We start from the raw sequence: 22,561 nt of genomic DNA on the forward strand, positions 1-22,561 counted from the left end.
GGATCATGTTCTTCCTGGGATGATGACACAGGACTCAAACTGCTGCTGTGAGATGACAGGCTGGTATCTCTCACCTCACAACATGTGGCATCAGATCTACAAACAGGTGTTATTTAGATAAACTGAACACATCTTGGGAATCTATACAGTAGCTTAATAAAGTGATATATTAACAGTCCTAGAGTAAAAATGATAACAGTGTGGATCAAAATCTCCCAAATGATGTCATCGCCCTCTGATATCTTCATCAGACTCTGATGCATACTGGGTAATGTAGGCCTATAAAGGCCCTCCTCTGTACACCAAAACAGAAAGTTAAAACTGATAACCAGTGACACTGAAATAAAAATTGGCAGTGTAAAAAAATGAAAAAAGACACAAAGAAACATATCTGAAGATTGATACTGAAAGAAATCATATTTTAAAACATAATAAAATAATATTTTAGACATATCATTTTTTAATGCCTGTTTAATTCTTCAGTGGAACTTGTTTCAGTGGGAAAACAACTTTTTACAATACAAGTGTTTCTAGACCCATTAAACATTTTTTTTTAATATGCATTTTTTTCTGGAGTTGTCAACAATGATTGCTCATTTTAGACACAACTTTCTGATGTCTGAATTTTACTCAAGTCAAACCATGCCACTGACCATAGAGTTCCTCTGTCCAAAAACACATTGCAACACTGCACTGGGTGACATGTTCTTACATTACAATGAAAACACACAACATGCACACACACACAACATACACACACACACACACACACACACACACACACACACACACACACACACACACACACACCATAGTTTATTTAGATTCAGAAGACCACACACACTGTCAAGTTGCCAGAAATTCTCACTAGACCAAATGTGGATTCATCTATCACTGAAAACAAGTTCCCAACAAATGCACTATTTCCTCTTGCTTAAGTAACATTTGCTAAAAACTATGGTATATTATCACTAAATCTTTTAAAAAAATTAAATTATATATTTGTGAGTCATACTTACATCTTTAGTATGAACCAATGAGCTTTGCCTGAGGGCCACAGACAAGCTGGCAAAGTAAAGTACTGAGAGACAGGCTAACACATTGTCAGCTTAGTTTTGGTCTTTCCATAGGATTTGTTGACCGTAACAAAACTTCTGAATATCAACAGTCTTATCCATTAAACAAGACATGCTGTCTCTGGTGGTGGCTGCTCCATCTTGACTGTGCCCTCAGGCATTTTCACTTCAAAAATATTAAACATCGACATATGCCGAGGAGGGAGCATATAGCACCAAAGCCTACTGGAGTCACATGATTTGATTTTATGAATTTTACAAAAACTGCAGTAGACTTTTGATATTGCACTCATCATGAGCTACAGAGAGCAGTCAGCAGGAATCTTGGCTCCAACCAAACTATGCAATGGCTTCTTGGATTACTTAAATGTATTTTTATTCATTGATGTTGCTTAAAGTTTTATTTTACTTACATGTAGGTGACTTCTTGTTCCAAAGACTGAATAAACCATTCAGTCAGGGTTGAAGGATTGTGACAGTGAAAACCCATGCAGCTAAAGATGAGTAAGCACTGAATGCATACCAGCTCCAGTGTCCAGTGTTGCAGTTAAAACTAAAACCCACCCCTGACCTCTCTGAGGAAATATGTGAGCAAAACACAGCAGTCAATCAAGTATAACCTTATTGCCACACCGTGGAGATATGGGGGGGAATGTAGGAAATGAATTTTATTGAACAACAATGAGATTAAATTCAAATTTACCTCAACAGTCAGAGTCTAACCTGGAAAAGGCTCATAGAGATTCAGTGCACTCATAATACATTTATTGATTGTGTAGACTGTAGCAGAAAAGAAGATATAAATGTCTAACCTATACGCTACAATAGAGCATTTTATCAGCTCTCTGCTGGCCTAATCATAATCAATAAAGTTTCTTTTCATTCCTGTTTATGTCCAACAGGAGGCGCTATAATGACCTTGTTTCCTCATGGTATTTAGTAAACATTATCTTGATTTGAATCACACCAGGTGACTATTTTTAAACTGAGTTTATCAAGAGGTCTGTGACTTATTCAATAATCCATTTGAGGCTGATTTATTTAAAGTACATTTTTGCAAAACTGTGGGTTTCACTCACTGTTAGTGGCATATTACGTCCAGAATGGAAGTGAATAAGTAACCTAGTTTGCTTGTCAGTGAAATAACCCTTTACATTACATTCAGATTTTTTTTCGTAAAGTTCCACATTGTATGTTACATGAATATCCACACTTAACCTGAAGTTAAGGCCAGTGGTGGTTCATTCAGAGAAACCACACATACAATACAAGTATAGTCATATGATCACTATAGCTACTCCTGTTTGGGATGCAATAATTTCTCTTTCTTTAGGGACAAGTCTCATTACTGCAGGCCTTGTGTCACTGTGGGAAATAACTAGTAGACTAATATGGTTATAAAATACCCTCCAGTAAGGAGCTCACAGGCTCGCAGGGGATTGCTGGGAAAATAAGTCGGTGGGCGGGTTTAAGAGTGCCCCTGGTTTCTGAAAATGAATTGTACGGGGATTCTTTTTTAATAACAGTGAATAAATGAATAGTGTCTTTATTGAAAGCGCTGACTAGAAGCTGGGGGAAAAAGGCGGAAAGAATGCTGCCTTCGAGTGCCTCTCGTAAACTTTTTGCGAGTTGTCAGAAGAAGCCATGGAGAACACTCAGAAGACAAAGTGCCTCATACAACAGGTACAGAGCAATACTGAACCTAGAAGAGGGGAAATAGACGACACAATATTGATAGATGCCTTAGATTGGCTGAAACAATTAACTGCTCGATGTATTTCCACAAAATCTTAGACTATTTTGAGGAAGCATTGAGCCTTAAAACTTGATTTACAAGTGATTTGCCCGCGTATTGATCAGCTCAGTCGGTAGCTAGTCAGTCATCAGTCTGAATGACAAAGCTTGTTTAATGAAGCCTTGTGGCAGTTTAAGTGTGACAGCCAAAGTTAAAGTGAAGTGATATCGCTGTCAGAAGTAGTTTCTTACATTTATACTTTACGTGTCTTGTATTTGTGTATAAATACGTCACGCACGCACGCTTCCGCAACGTGAGAAAAGTGAATAATATAGTTCCACTTAAAGCCTCCCGCTTTGCTTTCTGACCTTATAACCGTTGATGTGGGAGTGCCCGCCTGTCCGACGGAACCTCAAGGCAACATTATTAGAAAAAAAGGGAGCCTCCTCCTCTTCCCTCTCTCTCCTCCTCCCTCTCTCTCTCTCTCTCCCTCCCCGCTCCCTCTCAGTGAGCTCACTGGGTATTCACCTGCGCTCCCTCATTTACACACTGACGCGGGTATCTTTCGGACTTTCCGCACCACTCTCAAAGAAGAGAAGCACCTCTGCCGGCTGTATTTAACCAGCTCACACCGACCTGCGCTGCTCGTTCACTGAAGCTCAGCAGACACATCCACCAGCCTGAAAACTACTTTATAAGGATGGATTCAACCGCTGTACTGTTACTGGCTCTCATGAGCGCCAGCACTCTTCTCCTAGGTAAGCCTAATTAATAACACAGCAGGGACTGAATGAAGTCTGAGTGTGTGTGTGTGTGTGTGTGTGTGTGTGTGTGTGTGTGTGTGTGTTGTTTTTAACCGTGTAAGCTTTTGTAGTTTCTCTCGTAACTTACCGGTCAGCACCTGAAGTTCCACACCTTACGTTATTACAGTGTAATATCGCTGTGTACTCGTATTCACAGTTTGTTAACGTTATGTAGTCGTATTCACAGTGTGTTAACGCTTGTTTGTAACTGCTGTGACTGAACAAAATTACACGTGATGCTGCGGAAAATCCAGAGTCAGTATCGAGGACTTTCCCATCCGAAAATAAAAGCAAAGTGTTGGTGAATAGTAAAGCGGGTAAATGGTCTGTCACACGGCTCATATATTAACTCTATAGTCAGCTCTTTATTCATTAATGCAGAACTCTGTCAGCTTTCAACGTATAACGCTTAACTCGCTCCTGTACAGAAACAGGTGGGTAAAGTGAATACAGGTGTGGTTTATCCTACATATACCCTCCAGGGCAATTACTTTTAATGAAAGTCCCCCACCCCCTTTCCTCTTCCCCCACCTCCACCTCCTCCACCTCCACCTCTTCCACTTCCCCAACCCAACCTAACCCCTGCTACCCCGAGGGGCTCCGTGGAGCACCGCTGTGTGTCACGGAGCTGGAGTAGAAGCCCCTGGGTGAAGATGTGGTGTGCTATCAGATCATTTGGTTCTAATCAGGGATGTGGTTGTTTAAATTTAGTTGCAATCCAAGCCTCTGTCTATCTTAACTGTGTGTTTGTTTGTGTGTGGGTGTGGGTGGTTGTGTGGGTGTTAGTGGTTGTGTGTGTGTGTGTGTGTGTGTGTGTTTGAGTGAGCGTAGAAGAAGCCAGAAATAACAATGTCACACACATTTCATGACCTTTTCCATTGTATTTTGTCCCCTTCAAGCACTGACTGATTCAGACCTGTGTTTAAGAGGAAGTTTGCCTCTCTTGATAAATTTTCGGGAACAATCTGGTTCAGTTAATGGAAAATGAATATTCACCACTCTGAGAGGTTCAACCTAGAAACCTTAAAAAGGCCCCCGGGGGTTTTGTAAACCCCTATTTTGGGTATCTGTGGTTCAGCCCTGTATAATCTCAGAGGCTGATAGTGAATAGCTTTTCTTGGTGAGAAAACAAGAGCCAGGCTTTTGAAAGAGTTCAAACACTAACTAAACTATCAGCAGTGCCGGCACCACTGACATCGTCTTGTGTCATTTAAACAGCAGAAGTCACAAGAAATGTTATTTTTTCTCCCAGCTCTTGTCTCTGAGTTGTGTCTGTGTCACTGGACATCTCTCGCTTTCCACAGAGCTGCTCTTTGTCAGAGCGGCTGAAGGGCGGGCAGCCTGTCTGGCGGCTTAGTGTATTAGTTGATGTGTGTTTGTGTGTGTGTGTGTGTGTGTGTGTGTGTGTGTGTGTGTGGGTGGGTGAGGGTGATTGGTGGTCGACACTCCACACAGCCAGGGGCTCCTTCTCCATCACTTGATGCTATCTGCTCTGTCTCTGGATCACTGATTCTACAGGAGGAGGGAATGCATACTTTTTTTTCTCCTTTTTTCTTTTGGTCACATTTCATTCATGATGAAATCCATATTTATCTTCAACATAATGACAGATAGCAGCACAGTAGATAGCAGCTGAAGTCAGTTTCCAGCTTGATCTGTAGCATTCCTCACATCAAAGAGGGAATACTTTCAAAGGAGTTTCAGACTTAGAGGTTTGAAGCCATACAAGGCTTTTCAGGGTGACTTTTGAGGGGTAAGCTGCTGGTACAGATGTGAGGGCACACAGGAAAGTGTGGGTTGTTAAAAACACACACACACACACACACACACACACACACACACACACACACACACACACACACACACACACATAGGTGAACAGTAAACACAGTTTGAAAAAGTCATCATTAGTGGCAGAGAATGACATTTTAAGAGAGAGTTTTTTTCCCATCAGGAGGAATTTGGGTGAATTAAGAGCACTTTCACATACTTGAGAAATGTTCCCTGTGGTGTAAGCAACCATTTAGTGTGGATGGAGCATTTTAGTGCTGAAGCAATTTGAAAACTATTTATCAGTGTGTGACTATTAGTGTCCTATTGAGGTAATAAGAAAGTTCCAGGTTCCACACTTAAGGGTGTGTAGATCAGGATTGGTCATAAAGCTCTTATAACATTAGGCAAGGCGAGGCAGCTTTATTTATATAGTGCATATCATACCTAGGGGCAACTCAATGTGTTTTACATGAAAATAATCATGTAGCAGTAAGAATTAGAGACAAAGAACATAAAAACATACAATTAAAAAAGAATAAAAATAAAACCCAATAATTGTAAAAACTGGAAACATTAAAACATACAACATAAAAGCTACTCACACACTTAGTGACAAGTTCAGATAGTTATGACCATCATGATGGGAATGAGGCTCTAATGTTAACACTGCCATCAGCACTCAGCACTTCATTCATCACTCGTTTGTACTTAAGCCACAGCACAGCATCATCAGGCAACATGCTTCCTACTCTTCTATAGTTTACCTCTGAATAGCCAATGATAGTCAAATCCTGCCTCTGACTATTATAAACCAGCAGCAACGTTTTTACATGATAAGCCTTGAAATGGATTTATGATTCAAACTGGACTTGGTGGATCGTATTTCATATTTCAGCAGTAGCTGAAACAGTTTGTAATGCAGTCTCTACATGACGTGTTCTGGTCCTGAACACCCACTGTGGAAGTCAGTACTTCTAATACGGAGCTGATGTCGTTGTCCTTGTCCTATTTTTGTAATGGCCTTTGTTCCGCTAACGTCAGTCATGCATTATAAAGTATTCTTCTTTTATTTCCCCTTTTTAAAATATAAAAAAGAAGAAAGAAAAAAATACATAGTGTTTTCCTGTCCTCCGTTTCTGTTAAAACGCTAAGGTGCTGAGGTGTAACTGTAGCAGTACAGCAATAGATATTTCCATAAAGTGGGAATTTTGGTCATAAAACTCCAGTGTGTCATGTTACTGCTTTACAGAAAGATCAGTGAGTGAAGGAAGCCTTGATGCATGACCGTGCACTGTACACAGACCTGAAAGCTGTAGTGGAAGGACTGTGGCTCTATGTTACAGGCCAGAGTTGGAGTTTGACTCTTTCTTGTGTCACTGGTGTCACACACACCAGAGCTCAGTTTATGCAACACAGAAAAAACGGCTTATAAAAGTTAAGTTTGAATAAAATTGAACTGAAGTTTGACAGTATTTCCTGTTGGCTTAGATCCTGAGAGAATTGAAATGGTCCTGCTACCTGCCAGACAGCTTTTTACCAACCATTTAATAATATTCTTATCAAATGTGTCAAATTGGTCCTTTGCCAGGTAAACAATGGTATGATGTCTGTAGATCTTATTAGAATAGCATCACTTCAATTGGAACACTTTTCATTTTCCATTGGAATCACAGCACTTCTCTCACAGGACTCATTACAGTACCTGGGCCTTCAGTGGTGAGCTTTGATTCTTTGTGAGCACTGACTATAATTCATCCCAGTCTGCCTGTAATTATATTCCACACATGCTCTTTGAAATAGACCCAAGCACCAAATGCTTTAAGTTGTGTATAATATGCACATAGGTGGAACTAAACCAACCTGTCCTCCTTAAAAAAATAAAAAAAGGAAAAAATTGGAGTGCATAATCTACTGATAGTCGAGCAGCCAGACAAGATAATGGGTGTGGTATGCAGTTGCACTTTAAGTTGTCTTAGGCGGGGGGGGGGTTGAAATGCTATCTCCATCTGCCCTGACATGTAGAACGGCTTGTCTTTTTCTGGAGGGAAAAAATACCTTGGTGGGGGTTGGTGGCAGTTAGTAATGGGAGGGGGGGGGGGGGGGGGGGGGGGTTGATGGATCTGTGAAGGCGGAGGAATGGGTGGGGCAACTACCTTCAACTACCTTCCTCTACCTTTACCCAACAACCCCCAGTAGCCCATTTCTAAAAGGTCAGAATCTGTTTGAAGTGCCACCTTAATCTCTCTGTCAGATGGCTTTAGTTTGATCTGCTATTCAGATAGCCCCACCCCCCTGGCACCCCTCCCCTCACTCCACCCCTCCCACTGTTCAGACACATCACATAAATGTCTCATAATTTGCTATTGTCATGTGAAAGAGGTTAAAGGTTTACAAGGTTTCTCCGTTTGTTGGTTAAGAGAATTGCACCTCCCGCAGGCTGTTGGGGAGAAAATGAGTTTTTAAAACAGTAGATGACAAAGTGTGCTGGAGCTAAATGCTGCCTTTTCATTTCAATATTAAAAAGCTGACATTTTGGGAGAAACAAGGTTTTCTCCTCTGGCAGCGATGACATCTAATAAGCTGAGACGGCTTGAGATGTCACAATGATAACATCACCAATCAGAAGACACAGTAAATCAAATGTTGGAGGTAATATGTGGCTGTGGTATTAAGTCTACAGAAAGCAGAACACACCAGTGATTGAACAAGCTGTAGTTTCCTCCCAGAAGGCCTGATTTCCTAACTCGAGCAGGATTAACGGTTCAGTCAGATGCCTTCACAGCCAGAATGTGGCTCCATTTTAATGAATGCAGTTGTTTTCAGCTCATTCACATGTAAATGCCAACAGGCTGTCAAAATAAAAAAAATGATGGCTGGAATGTGGACGTCTTTAATAATCCATCCTCTCACTATTTCACGTCAAGGTGCTTGTTTAAGGTTCACTGTTTTTTTAAAGACCTCCTGTGATGTTTGGAACAGATGTGCATAGTATACAGTCATATCATATAATGCATCTTCTTTAAATGTTCTTTTTTCAAAGGTTTGCATTAGAAAACAGTTCTAATCTCTGTTTTTATATAGAAATAGCACAAGTCATATTTTACATGTTGTAACCGTTGCATCATAAACTGCACAGAGCCTGGCCAGGCTGTGATTCTGTCACCAGTTGAATTTAGGTGGTAGTTAATATTGATGGGATACACTATACTATAGTCACTATTTAACCCTTACAGGCAACATGCACCAGGAGGTACAGGCTCTTAAACACCCTGTCAGGAGCATGATTGGTTAAGGTGGTTGTTCGATTGTATGTGACTTGAATTTGGTAGAATTGAAGCTTGTGGTAGGTTTATACTTTAATAGAAATGATAAAAAAAAGTAGTATGTGCGATATTACATGTCGATGTATCCTTGTGCAAGACACTTAACCCCAAATTGCTCCCGTTGCTGTGCCAACAGTGTATAAATGAGAATGAATGGTTAAATTCACACATTCATACACTGCCATCAGTGTATGAATGTGTGTAAATGGGTGAATGACATGTAATGTAAAGCACTTTGAGTGGCCGTAAAGACTAGAAAGGCTCTATATAAGAACAGTCCATTTACCATTTACTACTGAAAGAAGAAAAACAGAATCATACCATCTTGAAAGTATATGATTTGCTCAGCAGGGATTAGTTCTCTCAGTCCCTTTGTGAAGGTTAGAGGTGTGTCTAATGCTGGGGGCCTCACATGGGGCTGCCATGTGTGCTGGTCACTTCACAGGGATTTCCCTCCCAACTTTCATCTACTACAAAAAATCACCTTACTCTCAGAAATGTCCAGGAGCAGTACACAGTAGCTGAAGTGCCGTCAAGCTAAATGAGATCATTGATAACCCCACTCATATATATACACACACACACACACCCACACACACACACATATGACTCACATTCACATGAGGAAGTGTGACTCACCGGGAGCTTTTTGCCTTTGTCATTGTGGTGAGTGTCGGGTTGATTCCATCTAGTAATGATGTCATGGTAAAAGTCATTTGACATGTCTGGGGAAGCGTGACCATATCAAAACCAGAAGTTAAACGCTGCAGTTGCCCAAATCTCAGCGGGAGAGCTCGAGCTTTGTTTAATGTGCAGGAAAATTAAAATTCGATGAAGTCCACCTTGCCAAGAAGCAACTCTGTGGGGAAATGCTGATGGAATGAGGCAGCAGTGAATGAAAGCAGTTAAATAACTTGTGTTATCATGCCTCTGCATTCTGATTTATTGACTGCGCGGGCGAAACAGGAGTCAAGCAGTGTGTTCTGAATTTAATCTAGGGCGGGTTTTTTTTTCTTTTTTTCTGTGTGTAGCAGTAATGTTTTTTTATCCCTCATAGAATTGTAAGATTGATATGCTGTTCACTGTAGAGCTGTTCCTGAAGACAGGATGAGATTCATTTTCCCTCTGTCACTGCATCACACTCACAGAGACCTGGACAGAAACATCACCTGGTTACTGAGGAATTATTAGATTATCTATTAAGGGATGTAATTAGACAGTAACAGAGAGTGACAGGAACGATGGGCAGTGTGATGGGCTGAGGAGGGAAGAGGAGGAGGGGGGGGGGGGGGGGGTGCGCTCCACAAGTTAGACTCAAAGGCAATTTAGCATCCATATCTGGTAATTAAAAAAAACCAAGCACTGGTAGCAGCAGCATGACAGCGTGAAGAAGAATAGTTTTTTTTTTTTTACCATTCTGCTACATTTTTGGGGACACGCTCTTGGTCAACCGCTGAACAATCCCCCCCACCCCCCCACCCTGTCTGCAGCTTTTAAATGGAGTCATTTCAGCTGTAACAGTGGTGGGACCTACTATTAGTTTTAGTTAAATGACTTTAGGGAAATTTACTCCCTTAATCCCAGTGAAACCACAGTCACTATGTACATGCAAATTAAAAGTTTTATCATCAAGATTGTTATATTTTTAATTGGCGGTAAAAGAACAGCTGTGAATATGCTGTTTCAACGAGGCTTTTTTTCTTATTTGTATAGTTTTTGGTCCTCTCTCTCTGTCTCTCTCTCTCTTCCTGTGTGTGTGTGTGTGTGTGTGATTAAGGTCCTGAATGGATGACTTACATTCTGAATGAGCTTGCTGTACATAAAAAGACTATTATTTATGTTGATAAGAGGTTATTCCTACCCAGGAGCCCTCACCACGCAGCTCAGAGAGGACCACTGAGAAGCTCTGTGAGATAAGATTTAAATAAAAGATAGAATACATGTATTTGCAATGTGCTGCTCACTTTGTAGTCGCTGAATATATTAGCCAAACAGAACAGAGAAGGGGCGGAACAAAATGTGAAGCCACTGATGTGCTTGGCGGGCCACCCTCGGGGACAGACACACTTCTCAATGTGACCAATTTTAGCTGATATTCTCTACTGACACTGAACCTTGAACTCTGACACCGACTGGACTGAAGTGAGCTGAACTTGAGCTTCATGAGCTCAAATACAAGTCTTCAGGCTGTAGCTCAGCATCCTCCTTTATCCTACATTGACCATGCTCTGGTAGAGGGCTCTTGCTGCTGTTGAACTAAATGGAGAAAAAAAACCTCTCCTGGGATCCTGTTAGGACTCACTCAAAACACAAAATCAATAGCCATAAAAGAAATCTTAACTGGTCTTGGACTCCCATAATCAGTGGTCGTTATTGCAGCCTTAGATGTCAATTAACCGGATGCAGCTGAGAGTGGCCCCTAAAAGGAACCAGAGAGAAGAAAAAAAGCTCTATGAGGTCAAGAGGAGAGCCATTCAGTACTGTTGCCCTCCCTGGAGATTTTATAGGCTTGTGACTACAGCTGCCTATTGAGCCTTTAGTCCAGACTTATGGGTAAAATTAACTCGGACGCTCCGAACATAATGGAGACATTGCACAGAAAAGTGCTGCATTCAGGTTCATGAAGAAATGTAGGTTTTCAGGATTAGAATTGATCCCTGAAGCATCCAATTACTCCACTGAATAGACATATTTGATGCATTTATGGGGATGAAATAGCCCAGCCTACGCTCATAGACTCATTTAAGCATATATTTATCCAATAAACATAAGACAGATGAATAAGAAGCCAACATAGTTCACAGATGAATATGAGACAGCTGCAGAACTCATATTATCCAATACATGGTATTCAGACTGAGCAGCGCAATTGTGAGCTGTACATGATGTACAATAGAGCCATATATCAACACTTTTTACCAGCAGGACACAGTTGCTCAGATTTCATCGCGTATATCTTTGAGAAGCCTATAATGGCCGAGCAGCTCTTTTGTAAGCTTAACACACACACACACACACACACACAGGCATGTTTATGAACATGAGTGAGCCTGATATTTGAGATGAAAGCATTTGACTCGTTGTTTGACCTCCATTCCTGAGAGGTGCAGGTCAGCATACTTCTGCTGCGCTAAAACTGAAGTTATGCAAGCCACCACATTACATACTTCAAGGATGAGCACGGTCATTAGTTTGTTAATTCTCTCTGTAATTTCAACCCCTCTCTTCCCCATGGTGAAAAGATGCTGAAATATGGCAGCTAGGCAGGGTTTGTACTTTATCAGCGTGGATCTCTCTTTTTTAAACTGGTTCAAACAACTGTGGCATTTAAAGACAGACACCAGGACAGCCACTCTTTTCAACATAATTAGATTTCCCTGCACGACGGCCGCTCTGTGACTCGCTCCAGCTTTTATTTCACAATATTTCATTTCTGTACAAGCAAGTTGTCAGTCCACACAGACTGGTCCTGATCATCTTTTAAAGCAGATGGATGTGACAGAGAAGCATTCCTCTGCATGCCAAAGGATTGTGTTACACAGTGTATATGTAGGTAGGGTACAAACATGCCTTGGGGCAGAGGGCACAGTGCTGTTTTTTGGACTAATACTGTACAGGCAGATGGGGGATGTGGTGTTTGTGGTTTGCCTTTACTGACAGAGAGTGGTGGCTGACAACATGGGCACAAGAGAAGACAGAAAAGTGGGTCATGTTGACATTGTTTGCTACTTTTAATTGGTGTGTCTCAGTGGTTTCTCAAAGCATGCATTCATCTTGTGTTTTCCCCTGAAGGTTCCTAATGCTTGATGAAAGCACTACAGTTGTAGATCACTATGTTTGTGTTAAACCACTTCCAGCTAAAGTGCCCACCACCTTCCATGCCTGCAGCACTCCAGCTCTCGGATTCTTTGTAAGCATTGAAATAATGGAGCTGCTGTTGCTCTTCAGTGTTGTAAACTAACAGTCAAGATGCTCTGGACTCAATAGGCTGACTTGAATGAGTATGCAGAGATTTGAACGACAGCTTACAATGCAACTTCATGTTGTCTTAATTAGGACATGCCACTGCAGACATGATGAATAATTCCTGACTTAACATCATTGTTAAATATGTAGCTTTAATTTCTTGGGGCTGCACATAGAGGAAGAGATGCTGCTGTGGGAAAGGCTATGGCTACGCTCTGGATTTCAAACTTTTGGTTAGGCCTAATTAACACAGAAATGTGTGTGGAGGAGAAGCTATAGTGGCTGTTTTTAGGTCTATTTATGAGTGCAAATGCAAGACAAATCTTAGAAATGTAGCATTACTCAGACAAAAGAAATCCTTAAGAAGGAATGAAAAAAAATAGACAGCAAGTAGGTCAAGAGAAGACTGCACTGTATCATCTGTGCAGATTTACTATGGAGGGCTAAATTGCCTTTCAGTGGTTGTCTAACATTGCACGAATGATAAACACACCTTGATCCACAGGGTAGTTAACATTGGGATGAGAGAGGGGAGGCGTGGGGTTAGTTGCATAAACATGTGTCTCCTCATTTCCAAAGATGCAGACCATTGAATAAACATATCGTGGTTTGAGAAAGACGGTGAGCTCCATGCAGCAGCTTTTAGAACACATGGGAATAAAACGTTTAGATGCACAGAGCTTAATGTTGCCTGGAGTAGTGTGACCCCGTTAAAGAAAGATGAGGATTTAAAAGGAGGAAGAACTGAAAGTGCTGACCTTAGGCTGCAGTAGGACAAAAGTCTATATTCAGCTTCCTTTAATTGATATTCTGGTATATTGTCATGGTGACACAAAAAAATTACCCCAGCGGGAATCGGACCTCACAACACGGCATGGTTACAGCCACTTTAAATAGAAAGGAACAGCTATTAAAGCTCCTGTTTGTTTTTTCTCCCTCTGTTTTCACATTGCTGTAGCGTGAGCGTGGACAAATTGCGAACCTCAAACTGTAACATCCCGACTGAGCCGAGTGCATTTGTGAGATATTGGACATGAAAGATTTGCCATCCCAACGGGCAAAAAAACTGCACTATCTTTTGAAATATTCCACCCTGCAACATGTGTTTAAACAACACATATAGCAATGTCACAATTTTATATGTGGTTCATGTATTTTGGACATTAAAGTCAGAGAGAACCTTAAAATGTGAAGTCCATAACACAAGATTTGTGTTGTCTGTTCCCTCCTTTACTGTCCCTTGAAATGTTGCGGGTGTATTTTGCAGTTATCCCTCCAGCATGCTGTTTCTGTTGGTAATCCTAAACCTTCTGCAGCCTGAAGCCCAGGCTTTTGGTTTTAAATCTGACAGCCACCTCTGTGCTTGTGAAGCTGTTGGTGGTACAACATGATGCTTCACATATGACATTAGTTGTGGATCCCCTGCGCTGCAGAGCTGCTCAGGTTTCAGTGCTGTGAAGCAGGAATGCTGCCCAGTCTCAGCCTCAAGTTCACACAATCTGCAGGAGTTTCAAATACATCTTAAGGGGATTACTACTAAATTTCAGCTTTGAAGTCCTCAATTACAGTGCTGTAGAACATTAAGATCTGTATTTATTGAGCATTAACGGCTTGAAGAGAAGATTGGAAGAGAAAGAGTTTGTTCTCTGCTCTGATCAGTGATGACACAAGAATGTGGAGCTCCATAAAGCACAAAGCAGGAAAGATAATAAAAAAAAGGTGTCTGTCTGTCACTGCTGCTACTGTAATAGCACCATATTTTAATATAAGACACACCTGAATGCTATAATTGAGACGATTTTTCTGTATGTCACACTTATAGTTACTGTGACATTTTCAGGACAGACAATGGTCAGGACCTCAAGAAAGATCGTTCATTATATTGAGTGATGGTCTATTTCTAGGATTCCTGCCTTTAGATGTGTTTTGTTCTTCTTCCATAATTGCGCTGGGTTCATGTGCTAGTGGAATAGTTTGAATTTCAAGGCTCCAGCTGTTAAATACCGTAGAAGTGCACTATTATTAGTTTTGACTGAATATTAAAAGTTGGAGAAGTAATAGATGTTGACAGTGGTTTGAACTCTGACTGGCCTTGTAGTTATTTTTCACTTTTGTGTTTAAAGCTGTCGTTGCTAAAGGTTTGTTAATATTAACGTTTTAACTGTCATGAATCACGCTGAAATAAGAAGTCAGGAATTGAGCGTTTCTCTCCTTTAAGGAAGGACTCAAACCACATTTTATTTTTATAAGCTTTCATTTTCAGTAAACAGTCCTTGCAACAACAAGCACTTCAAACTGGACCTCCTAGCAAAGAGAGAAAAAGTGCAGGTCTCAGGGTCTTCATCTGGAGCACACCCACCAACATTAGGATGCTAAGACTTCCATGGTAACATTGATTTTCAGTCAACGGTGAATGCACAACTCATCGCTGGGCTTTGTGAAAAATGAGGCTGAGGGAATTGGAAATGCTCGCCCTGTGCACCCCATCATCAAAAATGAGTTTGGCATTCTGTTTAGATGTTTCTTTGCTGGAGCTACACTGTTTGTTTACACAGTCTATACAGTAATTGAGAGATTATTCCTTTGAATGCTGCTAAGACCCACAGTAAACCCTCAGTAAAGCCTCATGCTTGTCTTAAACTTGTGTTTACTGCCATGGGCTTGTCTCCGTGGATCGTGGGTGTACTTTCTCCTGTTTGCACTGCGTCACTCTGTCGTTTCACAACAGGCTTTATTCTGAGAGGAGAAGTACAGTCGGTGTCACAAACTTCTGTTTTTCTGGATGGGTGTGTACTTTATTGAACTACGTAAAAGTCTTTTAGGGAAACCTCTTAACTCTGTAAAAAAAGTTGACTTCCTGTGTTTCTAAAATGGTCTCATCTCTTGCATCTTCTTACATCCATCCAATTTATTAAGCAGCAACACTGACAGCCAGCACGTTACAAGGCTTTTTTTTTAGGAATTTGCTATATTAATCAGGTGTGTTTTGTTGAGATTCAGTGCATTTAACCCTTTAAATAAATAAAAATAAATAAAATAGATACGTTATTGTCTTTGCACTGAGAAAACAATACAAGAAAACATAGGGCAGCAGCATTCCATATAGCAGCATCCTAATTGTCTTCAAATAATAATGGCTTAAAATCAATGTGTCCTAAAATAAATAATTGCCTTATAATAATCATCATAAATAATCATTGTCATTTAATATAGTCAATAATTCAGTTTTTCAGTGTAAGAGCTTAGAGCTGTCCTTTCATTCATACATCAATCTAATGCTGTATGAACGTATGCAGGGAGCGCCTCATGGTCAGGGGAACTGGTGGTGATTTAGTGTTTTCCCAGCCGACACTTAAGGAAAGCTGATGTGTTCTGACATGCAGCAGAACTCCAGTTGAAGGATGATCCGCTCATAAATGCAGCACCCCGCCTCTGCTCCTCTCACTGGAACAAGTAAGTCAAACAGACCCAGAGGAAAGGACCTGGAGAGTAATCACACTTCATTTGAGATTACCAACAATCTGCATTTCCCATGTAGAGGTCCACTATGGTCTCATTTGTGCTGCTAATTTGTACTTTAGTTATTTGAAGAAACACAACGTGAATTTAAAACAATGTAAAAAAAACATGCTTATACGGAAAAATGTCAAAATATAACAGCATTTTATATGTTCTTAAGTAATGAACTAGTGGTAGTAAGTAGTAGTTGAATAATCACTCTGCTGTCTTTGATTCAGAGCTTAAATATAGACATTAGTCTTTTTTGATGGTTTGTTTGATGAACTGGTAAAATGTCTTTCCCATGCTGTGTGGGTGTCATCATTCATATCTCAACCAGTAGTTACATTACTAAGCACTAACATTTTATTAGATATAACCTCTTAATGTTGCTCTCAGAGTGCAGCAGAATGATTCATTTGACTTCAAAATGTAAAAAAATGTATTCTGGGTGAGCATGCCCCCGAACTTCCCTAGAGGGTCACACTGAGGTCCAACCACTATAGTCTATCAAAATGATGTGAGGAACACTGAACAAAGATGAAGTTGTGTCTAACAATGTCCTCTTGTTGTGAAGATATATTGATGTTTTCCATCAATGTTCACATGACTAAGACTGGAATTGATCTTTTATCAGTAGATTTATTTCCTACTGTCTGAGCTTTTAAAAGCAGCTTGATATACTGTGCACATGTTACTCTCAAAGAGGAAACACAGAGGATGCTCCAGGAGATGGTTTTAGCAGTGTTTCTCCTGGCTGGGACTTCACTGGATATCAGCTGACGCACCACAGCACACGTCTCATACTTGTGCCGCTCCTCAAGCCAAGTTTTTCCTTGACTTGGACTTGTGTAGTCAGGTCCCTCTTTACTCTTTGACAGGATTTTTTTCCAGAGAGGTTTAAGAAAGCACCACATTAAGTTTCTTAAGGTGGTATTAAGGTTGCTTCATTTCAGAACTGTGTGGACAAGACAAGACAAATCGTATCAAATAACCCTAACCCTTCCTGTCAGAATGTGTCATGTCATTCAGTAGCACGCAGCCAGAGATGCTGGTAAACAGCACTCCACCCTGTTACCTGTCTGAAATGCTAATAGTGTCAGAAGTTGTCATGTCAGTCCAGAGATTGAGGCGGCAGCATGAATCTTTCCCACAGTTGGATTTTTGGACTTGGCTAGTTTGTTTTCCTGCTATGCCCAACTGAGCATACAGATGGAATTGTCTACAGTTTCTGTCAGAGCCTGAAATGTCCTCCCACCTGAGGGACACAGTGGCCGATAACGTATATTTTCTGAGTGCTAAAAATGCAACTTTGATGCCTGTGAGAGCACGTATTAGAAATCATTAGCTGTGAAGAGACAGAGCAGCGACTGTGGAGACAAGACGGTGTGCAGGCACCAATGCACAGCCAGGATTGCTTGTCATTTAGAGTTATTTCACAGTTAAACTCAGGCTAAAAACTTGGCATGGAGATTTAAGACATCTGAAAAAATAAGCTTGTAAGCTCTGCTTACTCATCATATTTGTGTCATTATCAGAGCTGTCCCAAACCAAAGATTTTCCCAATCAAGCCATCACTTGACTAGTTAATACATGTTATATTCATTTGGTTATTTAAATCTATGTTTTTGAGTTACAGTGCTAAGACAGAATATTATAAGTAACATTATTAACACTGTGCTACATTACAGAGAAGTACAAAATTGTAATAATGAGCCTTTGAAATATAAATCTTACAAACGCACGCATGAAGCGAGCCACCGCTTAACAAAACCAAAAGCAAGAATTATTTAGAATGTGTTCTGCCAGAGAAGTTTCTTAGGGCCAGACAGTGTAGTGCTGGTGATGGGGGGAGGGAGGGGGGGGTGAGTCATGATCTCCGCTGGGTGTCACCGCTTACTTTGTCCATTGTTCCAAATTAAAAGCCCTCTATGGTTTCATACACGGTCACAGCCATACTAGACTGGACTAACCCTTGATAAGGACAGGATGCAGTTCCTGAATGCAGTTTGAAGGATTTTTTTTCCTGCAACTACGTGACCAATGAAAACTTTGTCAAATGAGAGCTTTCTCAGTTTGGTCGACTAATAGGGGACAGCCCTAATCACTACATGACCATACATAACCAGTGCTAACTGAGGACCAGATAGATTTTTTTTCTTTTCTTGCGGTTCTTCTGCGGTGCATAATAATTTTACCTCCTGTTATGTTTATACCCTTAGTGTTCATGGGTCAAATGTGACCAACTCCAAATATACAATTCATTTTTTACTTTAAAATAGGCACAGTTCACCTACTTGTCTGCCAGGTATGCAGTGAGATGTGAGAAACAAAACAAGAGAAATCCCCTGCTTATATACAGCTGTACAGCTGGAGGGCAGGTGTGTGTGTGTGTTGGAGGGTGGGGGTGTGTGTGGTATCATATTTACTGTACCACTCTACCACTGAATTGAAGTCAATACCCTTCCCTGGCATTGAACACAATTTAAATATTATCACACCAAATTGTTCTACTTTTTTTATTATTATTATTATTATTATTATTATTGTTATAGTATTGCATTACTGTTATTTTTATTTTGTGGTCATTCATGGTGATTTGGCAACATTAACTATGTATTTCTCTGCAAAAACAACCCATAATTACAACTGGTTCAAATTTAACCCTTAACAGATGCAACTTTTTAAAAAATAGGCATTTAAGAAGAAGAGAAATAATGAAAATGTGTTAGATTAGTATGAGTATTAGTATGTTTCATACATCTAAACATTAAAATGGGTCAACACAATCAGTTTGACAGTAAGTAACAGTTGTGGTTTAGGTCATATGGTAATGATGATCTATCACTCCTAAAGTCAAATGGTTAAAGATGTAGCTTTTAGCCATGATTCACTGCTTTAATGAAGACATTCTGTACTGCACGCTGTAGTTTACCGTTCTGCTATTAGCTGGAGTAAGACCTAAGCAAGTCTAGACCTGCAGTACCCTGATGTTCTCTGCTGAGCCCAGGGGTATTAAGATCTAATTTTAACTTTGGTACTGGATGGGAACCTTGCAAAGCTCGGCCTCTTTTGGTCTTATTGAGGAAATACCAAGCTGATCTCCTATGGACTAGTCATAGATAACACCAACCATCATCATGCTGTCTCTGAGGATAGTCTCAGCACTCTGGTATTTCATCCTGGACTGCCCTCTCTTAGAGACAGCATTCTTAACTCAACCACAGTGTGTAGTAGCAGGAGCAGCTCATGGGTCAGTCTCTCTGACATTTCTGTTCCTCACCAGGTATCTTTTCACAGTGTGTTTACCACTGATAAGAAAAGCATGGTGGGATTTCTGTTTCAGGGGCTACTTTTGGCAGGATCTATATCTCTCTTCACCTAGTAGAGCGAGACAAAGAACACACACAGTCGCATTGTTGGCTGATACTGAAACCGGCGGCACGCTTTGGCTGCATGCTTCCGTGGCCACCCAAGTAAAAAGATGAGGCAGTGAGAGGGAAGGCATCTGTTTCTTCATTTATAAAGCAGCCCACACAGCTACAGAGCAAAGGTGTAGCACTTTCCAGCCATTCCTGTGTCTCTTGCTGACATATACAACGACTAATAAAGCTAACCTGAGGCCACTGAGGAATTGGCTTCTCTCCAAGCTTGACTTCCTCCTCGGCACTCTCTCTGCTCCTGCTTTGGCCCGCTCCTGTCCTTTCTATGTCCTTTCTATCATCTGTTAGTACAGTATATACCCCCCCCCCCTCTCCATTTCATTCTAGCGCATCCATTCACTTCAGCTACTATTTAGTATTGTGTTCACATCAGTTTGCACTCACTGTCTCTCTGGACAACAAAGAAAAAAAGGTGAGCTCGCTGTCACGTTTCCTTTGAGAAATACAAAAGCGTCTCATGTGGTAAAAAAAACAATTCTGTCAATGTGGACTCGGCTACATCTATGTTTTATGAGCATTGTTGAATCCAGGAGCCTTTCCCTACATGTGCTGACTCCACCAACACAATGACTGACTTTAAGAAGAGTTTCAGAGGAGATGCTAAAGGATTTAAGGAGTTGCTGTTTTCAGCCTAACATGAACAAACTGCTGCAGTTCTGTTCAGTGTCATCAATAACTTATGCTTCATAATCTCTTTGTTGAGATATGGATCGATGTAGCAGTCAAGCTGTTCACCTCATCAGTGGTGTAGATGATGTGATCACAGGCTGTTCACATTTTTCTCATCCTTTATTTGAGTGCGTGTCTTGTTCAGAACTGGCGTGATGAAGTCGGTGACAGAGCTGTTATTTCAAATATTAAATGTTAGAAAGGATCGCTCCCATCCACAAAAGAAGAAGAAGAAAAAGAAAACTGTGATATGCAAATAAGCCCAAAATGCAGGATAGATAACTTGAGGCTTTTCAAGCTTTGTTCTACCTCTCTACCTCTCCTTCACTCTGGAGGCTGGAGCTGTGACATATAGCTTTGAAGAGACACTTTGGTGCAGTCAAGAAGCCTGATGTTGCCCTGATAGGCTTGTTTACTGTTTTGATGCTCATTGAATCCAGTTAATCATGTGCAAAATAAATAAATAGACAGCCTGGGGAGCAAAATCATTTTATCCATCTCAGTCTCATTTGAATACATATTTGCTCCACATTGGGTCTGTCAAAGTTGGCCAAATTGGCTTGATTATTCCTTCTGAACACGTGGGTTCAAACCATTCAGATATATATGTTTGGGTATTATGAACACAGTAATCACACTTGGGTGCAGACCAAAATAACTGGACCAAGACCCTGTTGAAGAGGTGATCCAGTTCCATTTACAAATGAAGTCTGGTATGGTTCATTTATAGAATGAACCAACCCGACTGCATGAAGTCTTCTTTTGGACTAAACCAGCTCCAGTCTTCTTTGCATAACATGAAGCAACACATTGTTCTCTAAACGTTGCCTTGAAGTGCATTCAAATGTGCCATGCAGCGTGCATGTTTTGGCTTGGTGTATGGCCCAAATGACTGGGCTGGATTATCCATATATAGCATCAAGCGAGTGCCTGGGGACACCAACCAATGTGCTGTGTTTAATGCATCAACATGGAAAAAAAAAGAAGAAGAAAAATGTAAATGTTTTCATGGTCAGAAACTGCAGCTTCAGCGTTTATAAAGCATGTGATTCAGCCTTTATTCATCATTATTCTTATCAATAAGAATATTATGAATAATAAGAGGAAGAAAAACAGTTGAACAGTAGCTGCTGCTGTGTGTGTTTCAGAATCACAGAGGCGTAGAGAGAGAGAGAGACTGTTTATTTCAGTAATTACAGGAGTACACTTCACTGATAGAAAATATGTTTCCATTTCTCCAATCCACCCCTCGTGTTCAATAAATACACCATCATATTCCTGAGTGCTACTATTAATTATATTTTCTTTTAGAAAGACAAGAAGCAAAATGATGTCCTTTATATATTTATATATTTATATATATATATATATATATATGTGTGTGTGTATATATATATGTGTGTGTGTATATATATATGTGTGTATATATATATATATATATATATATATATGTGTGTGTGTTATATTATATTAAATCCACCTATCTCCTTTCTCCCCATGAGATTTATGACCAATGAATTGAGTGCCAGCTTCCAAACCAAACCAAACCAAAGTGAAATTGCACAACTCATCAGCTGATTGGGACCAAAGCAAACAGGTGTGAAAATGCCTTCAGGCTGCTTAGAGTGCAGAGCTGGGTTGTGAATTCTCTGTTGTCGTTAACACACAGTACCTGTTGAATTATTAGTTTGTGTCAGCTGGATGTACATTTCATTTTCATCCAATAAAAGTGATGACTTCTGTCCGTACATTCATTGCATTCATTGCAGCAGTTCAGGCCCGTGCAAGAACCGGCACGTGCTACTTGGAATATTTAATTTTCAATCAATTTACAATCAAATGTCAAGTCACATCTATTCTAGCTGTACTGTATGTAGCAACCTGGAGGTGTGGTGAGTGACGTGAAAAATCATAGGATTTTTACATGTGAACCAGTAGCATTGAGTAGAACAGCATGTTCTTTTTACCTTTGGTCAAGTTCAAACTTGCAGAGTTGTGATCATAGAGAAAACAGCGGTTGGGCTGGAGGGTAAAATTCCAACTTGTCTTTGGAAAACCAGTCTGTCCATGTGTGGAACAGAATCCTGAGGGGCAAAGACAGCACCTGCACTGTATCACCTCCTCTACAGTTAACAATTAGAATCAGTCTTGGGAATTTTATGAAGTAAGTGAGGATTTTAACCTAAGGCTGTACTGGGTTTCTTCACAATATCAAGTTATTATGTGGGAAATTTAAACAGTAACATTCATATATGACATATTTTATACCTGTCCT

At 40.4% G+C, this 22,561-nt stretch overlaps 1 protein-coding gene across 3 annotated transcripts in view; it reads left to right on the forward strand.

Annotated features, from left to right (window-relative positions):
• Positions 1-3,345: 3,345 nt before the first annotated feature.
• alcama (activated leukocyte cell adhesion molecule a) overlaps positions 3,346-22,561 on the forward strand; it is a 77,216-nt gene continuing 58,000 nt past the window's right edge. For all 3 annotated transcript variants that reach the window (XM_053332051.1, XM_053332050.1, XM_053332052.1), the window contains exon 1: positions 3,346-3,569. In XM_053332051.1, coding sequence (XP_053188026.1) covers positions 3,512-3,569 — 58 coding nt within the window. In that variant the 5' untranslated portion in view covers positions 3,346-3,511. The remainder of the gene's footprint in view (positions 3,570-22,561) is intronic.

The sequence above is a fragment of the Scomber japonicus genome, chromosome 13 (genome assembly GCF_027409825.1).
Source record: "Scomber japonicus isolate fScoJap1 chromosome 13, fScoJap1.pri, whole genome shotgun sequence".
Lineage (NCBI taxonomy): Eukaryota > Metazoa > Chordata > Actinopteri > Scombriformes > Scombridae > Scomber > Scomber japonicus.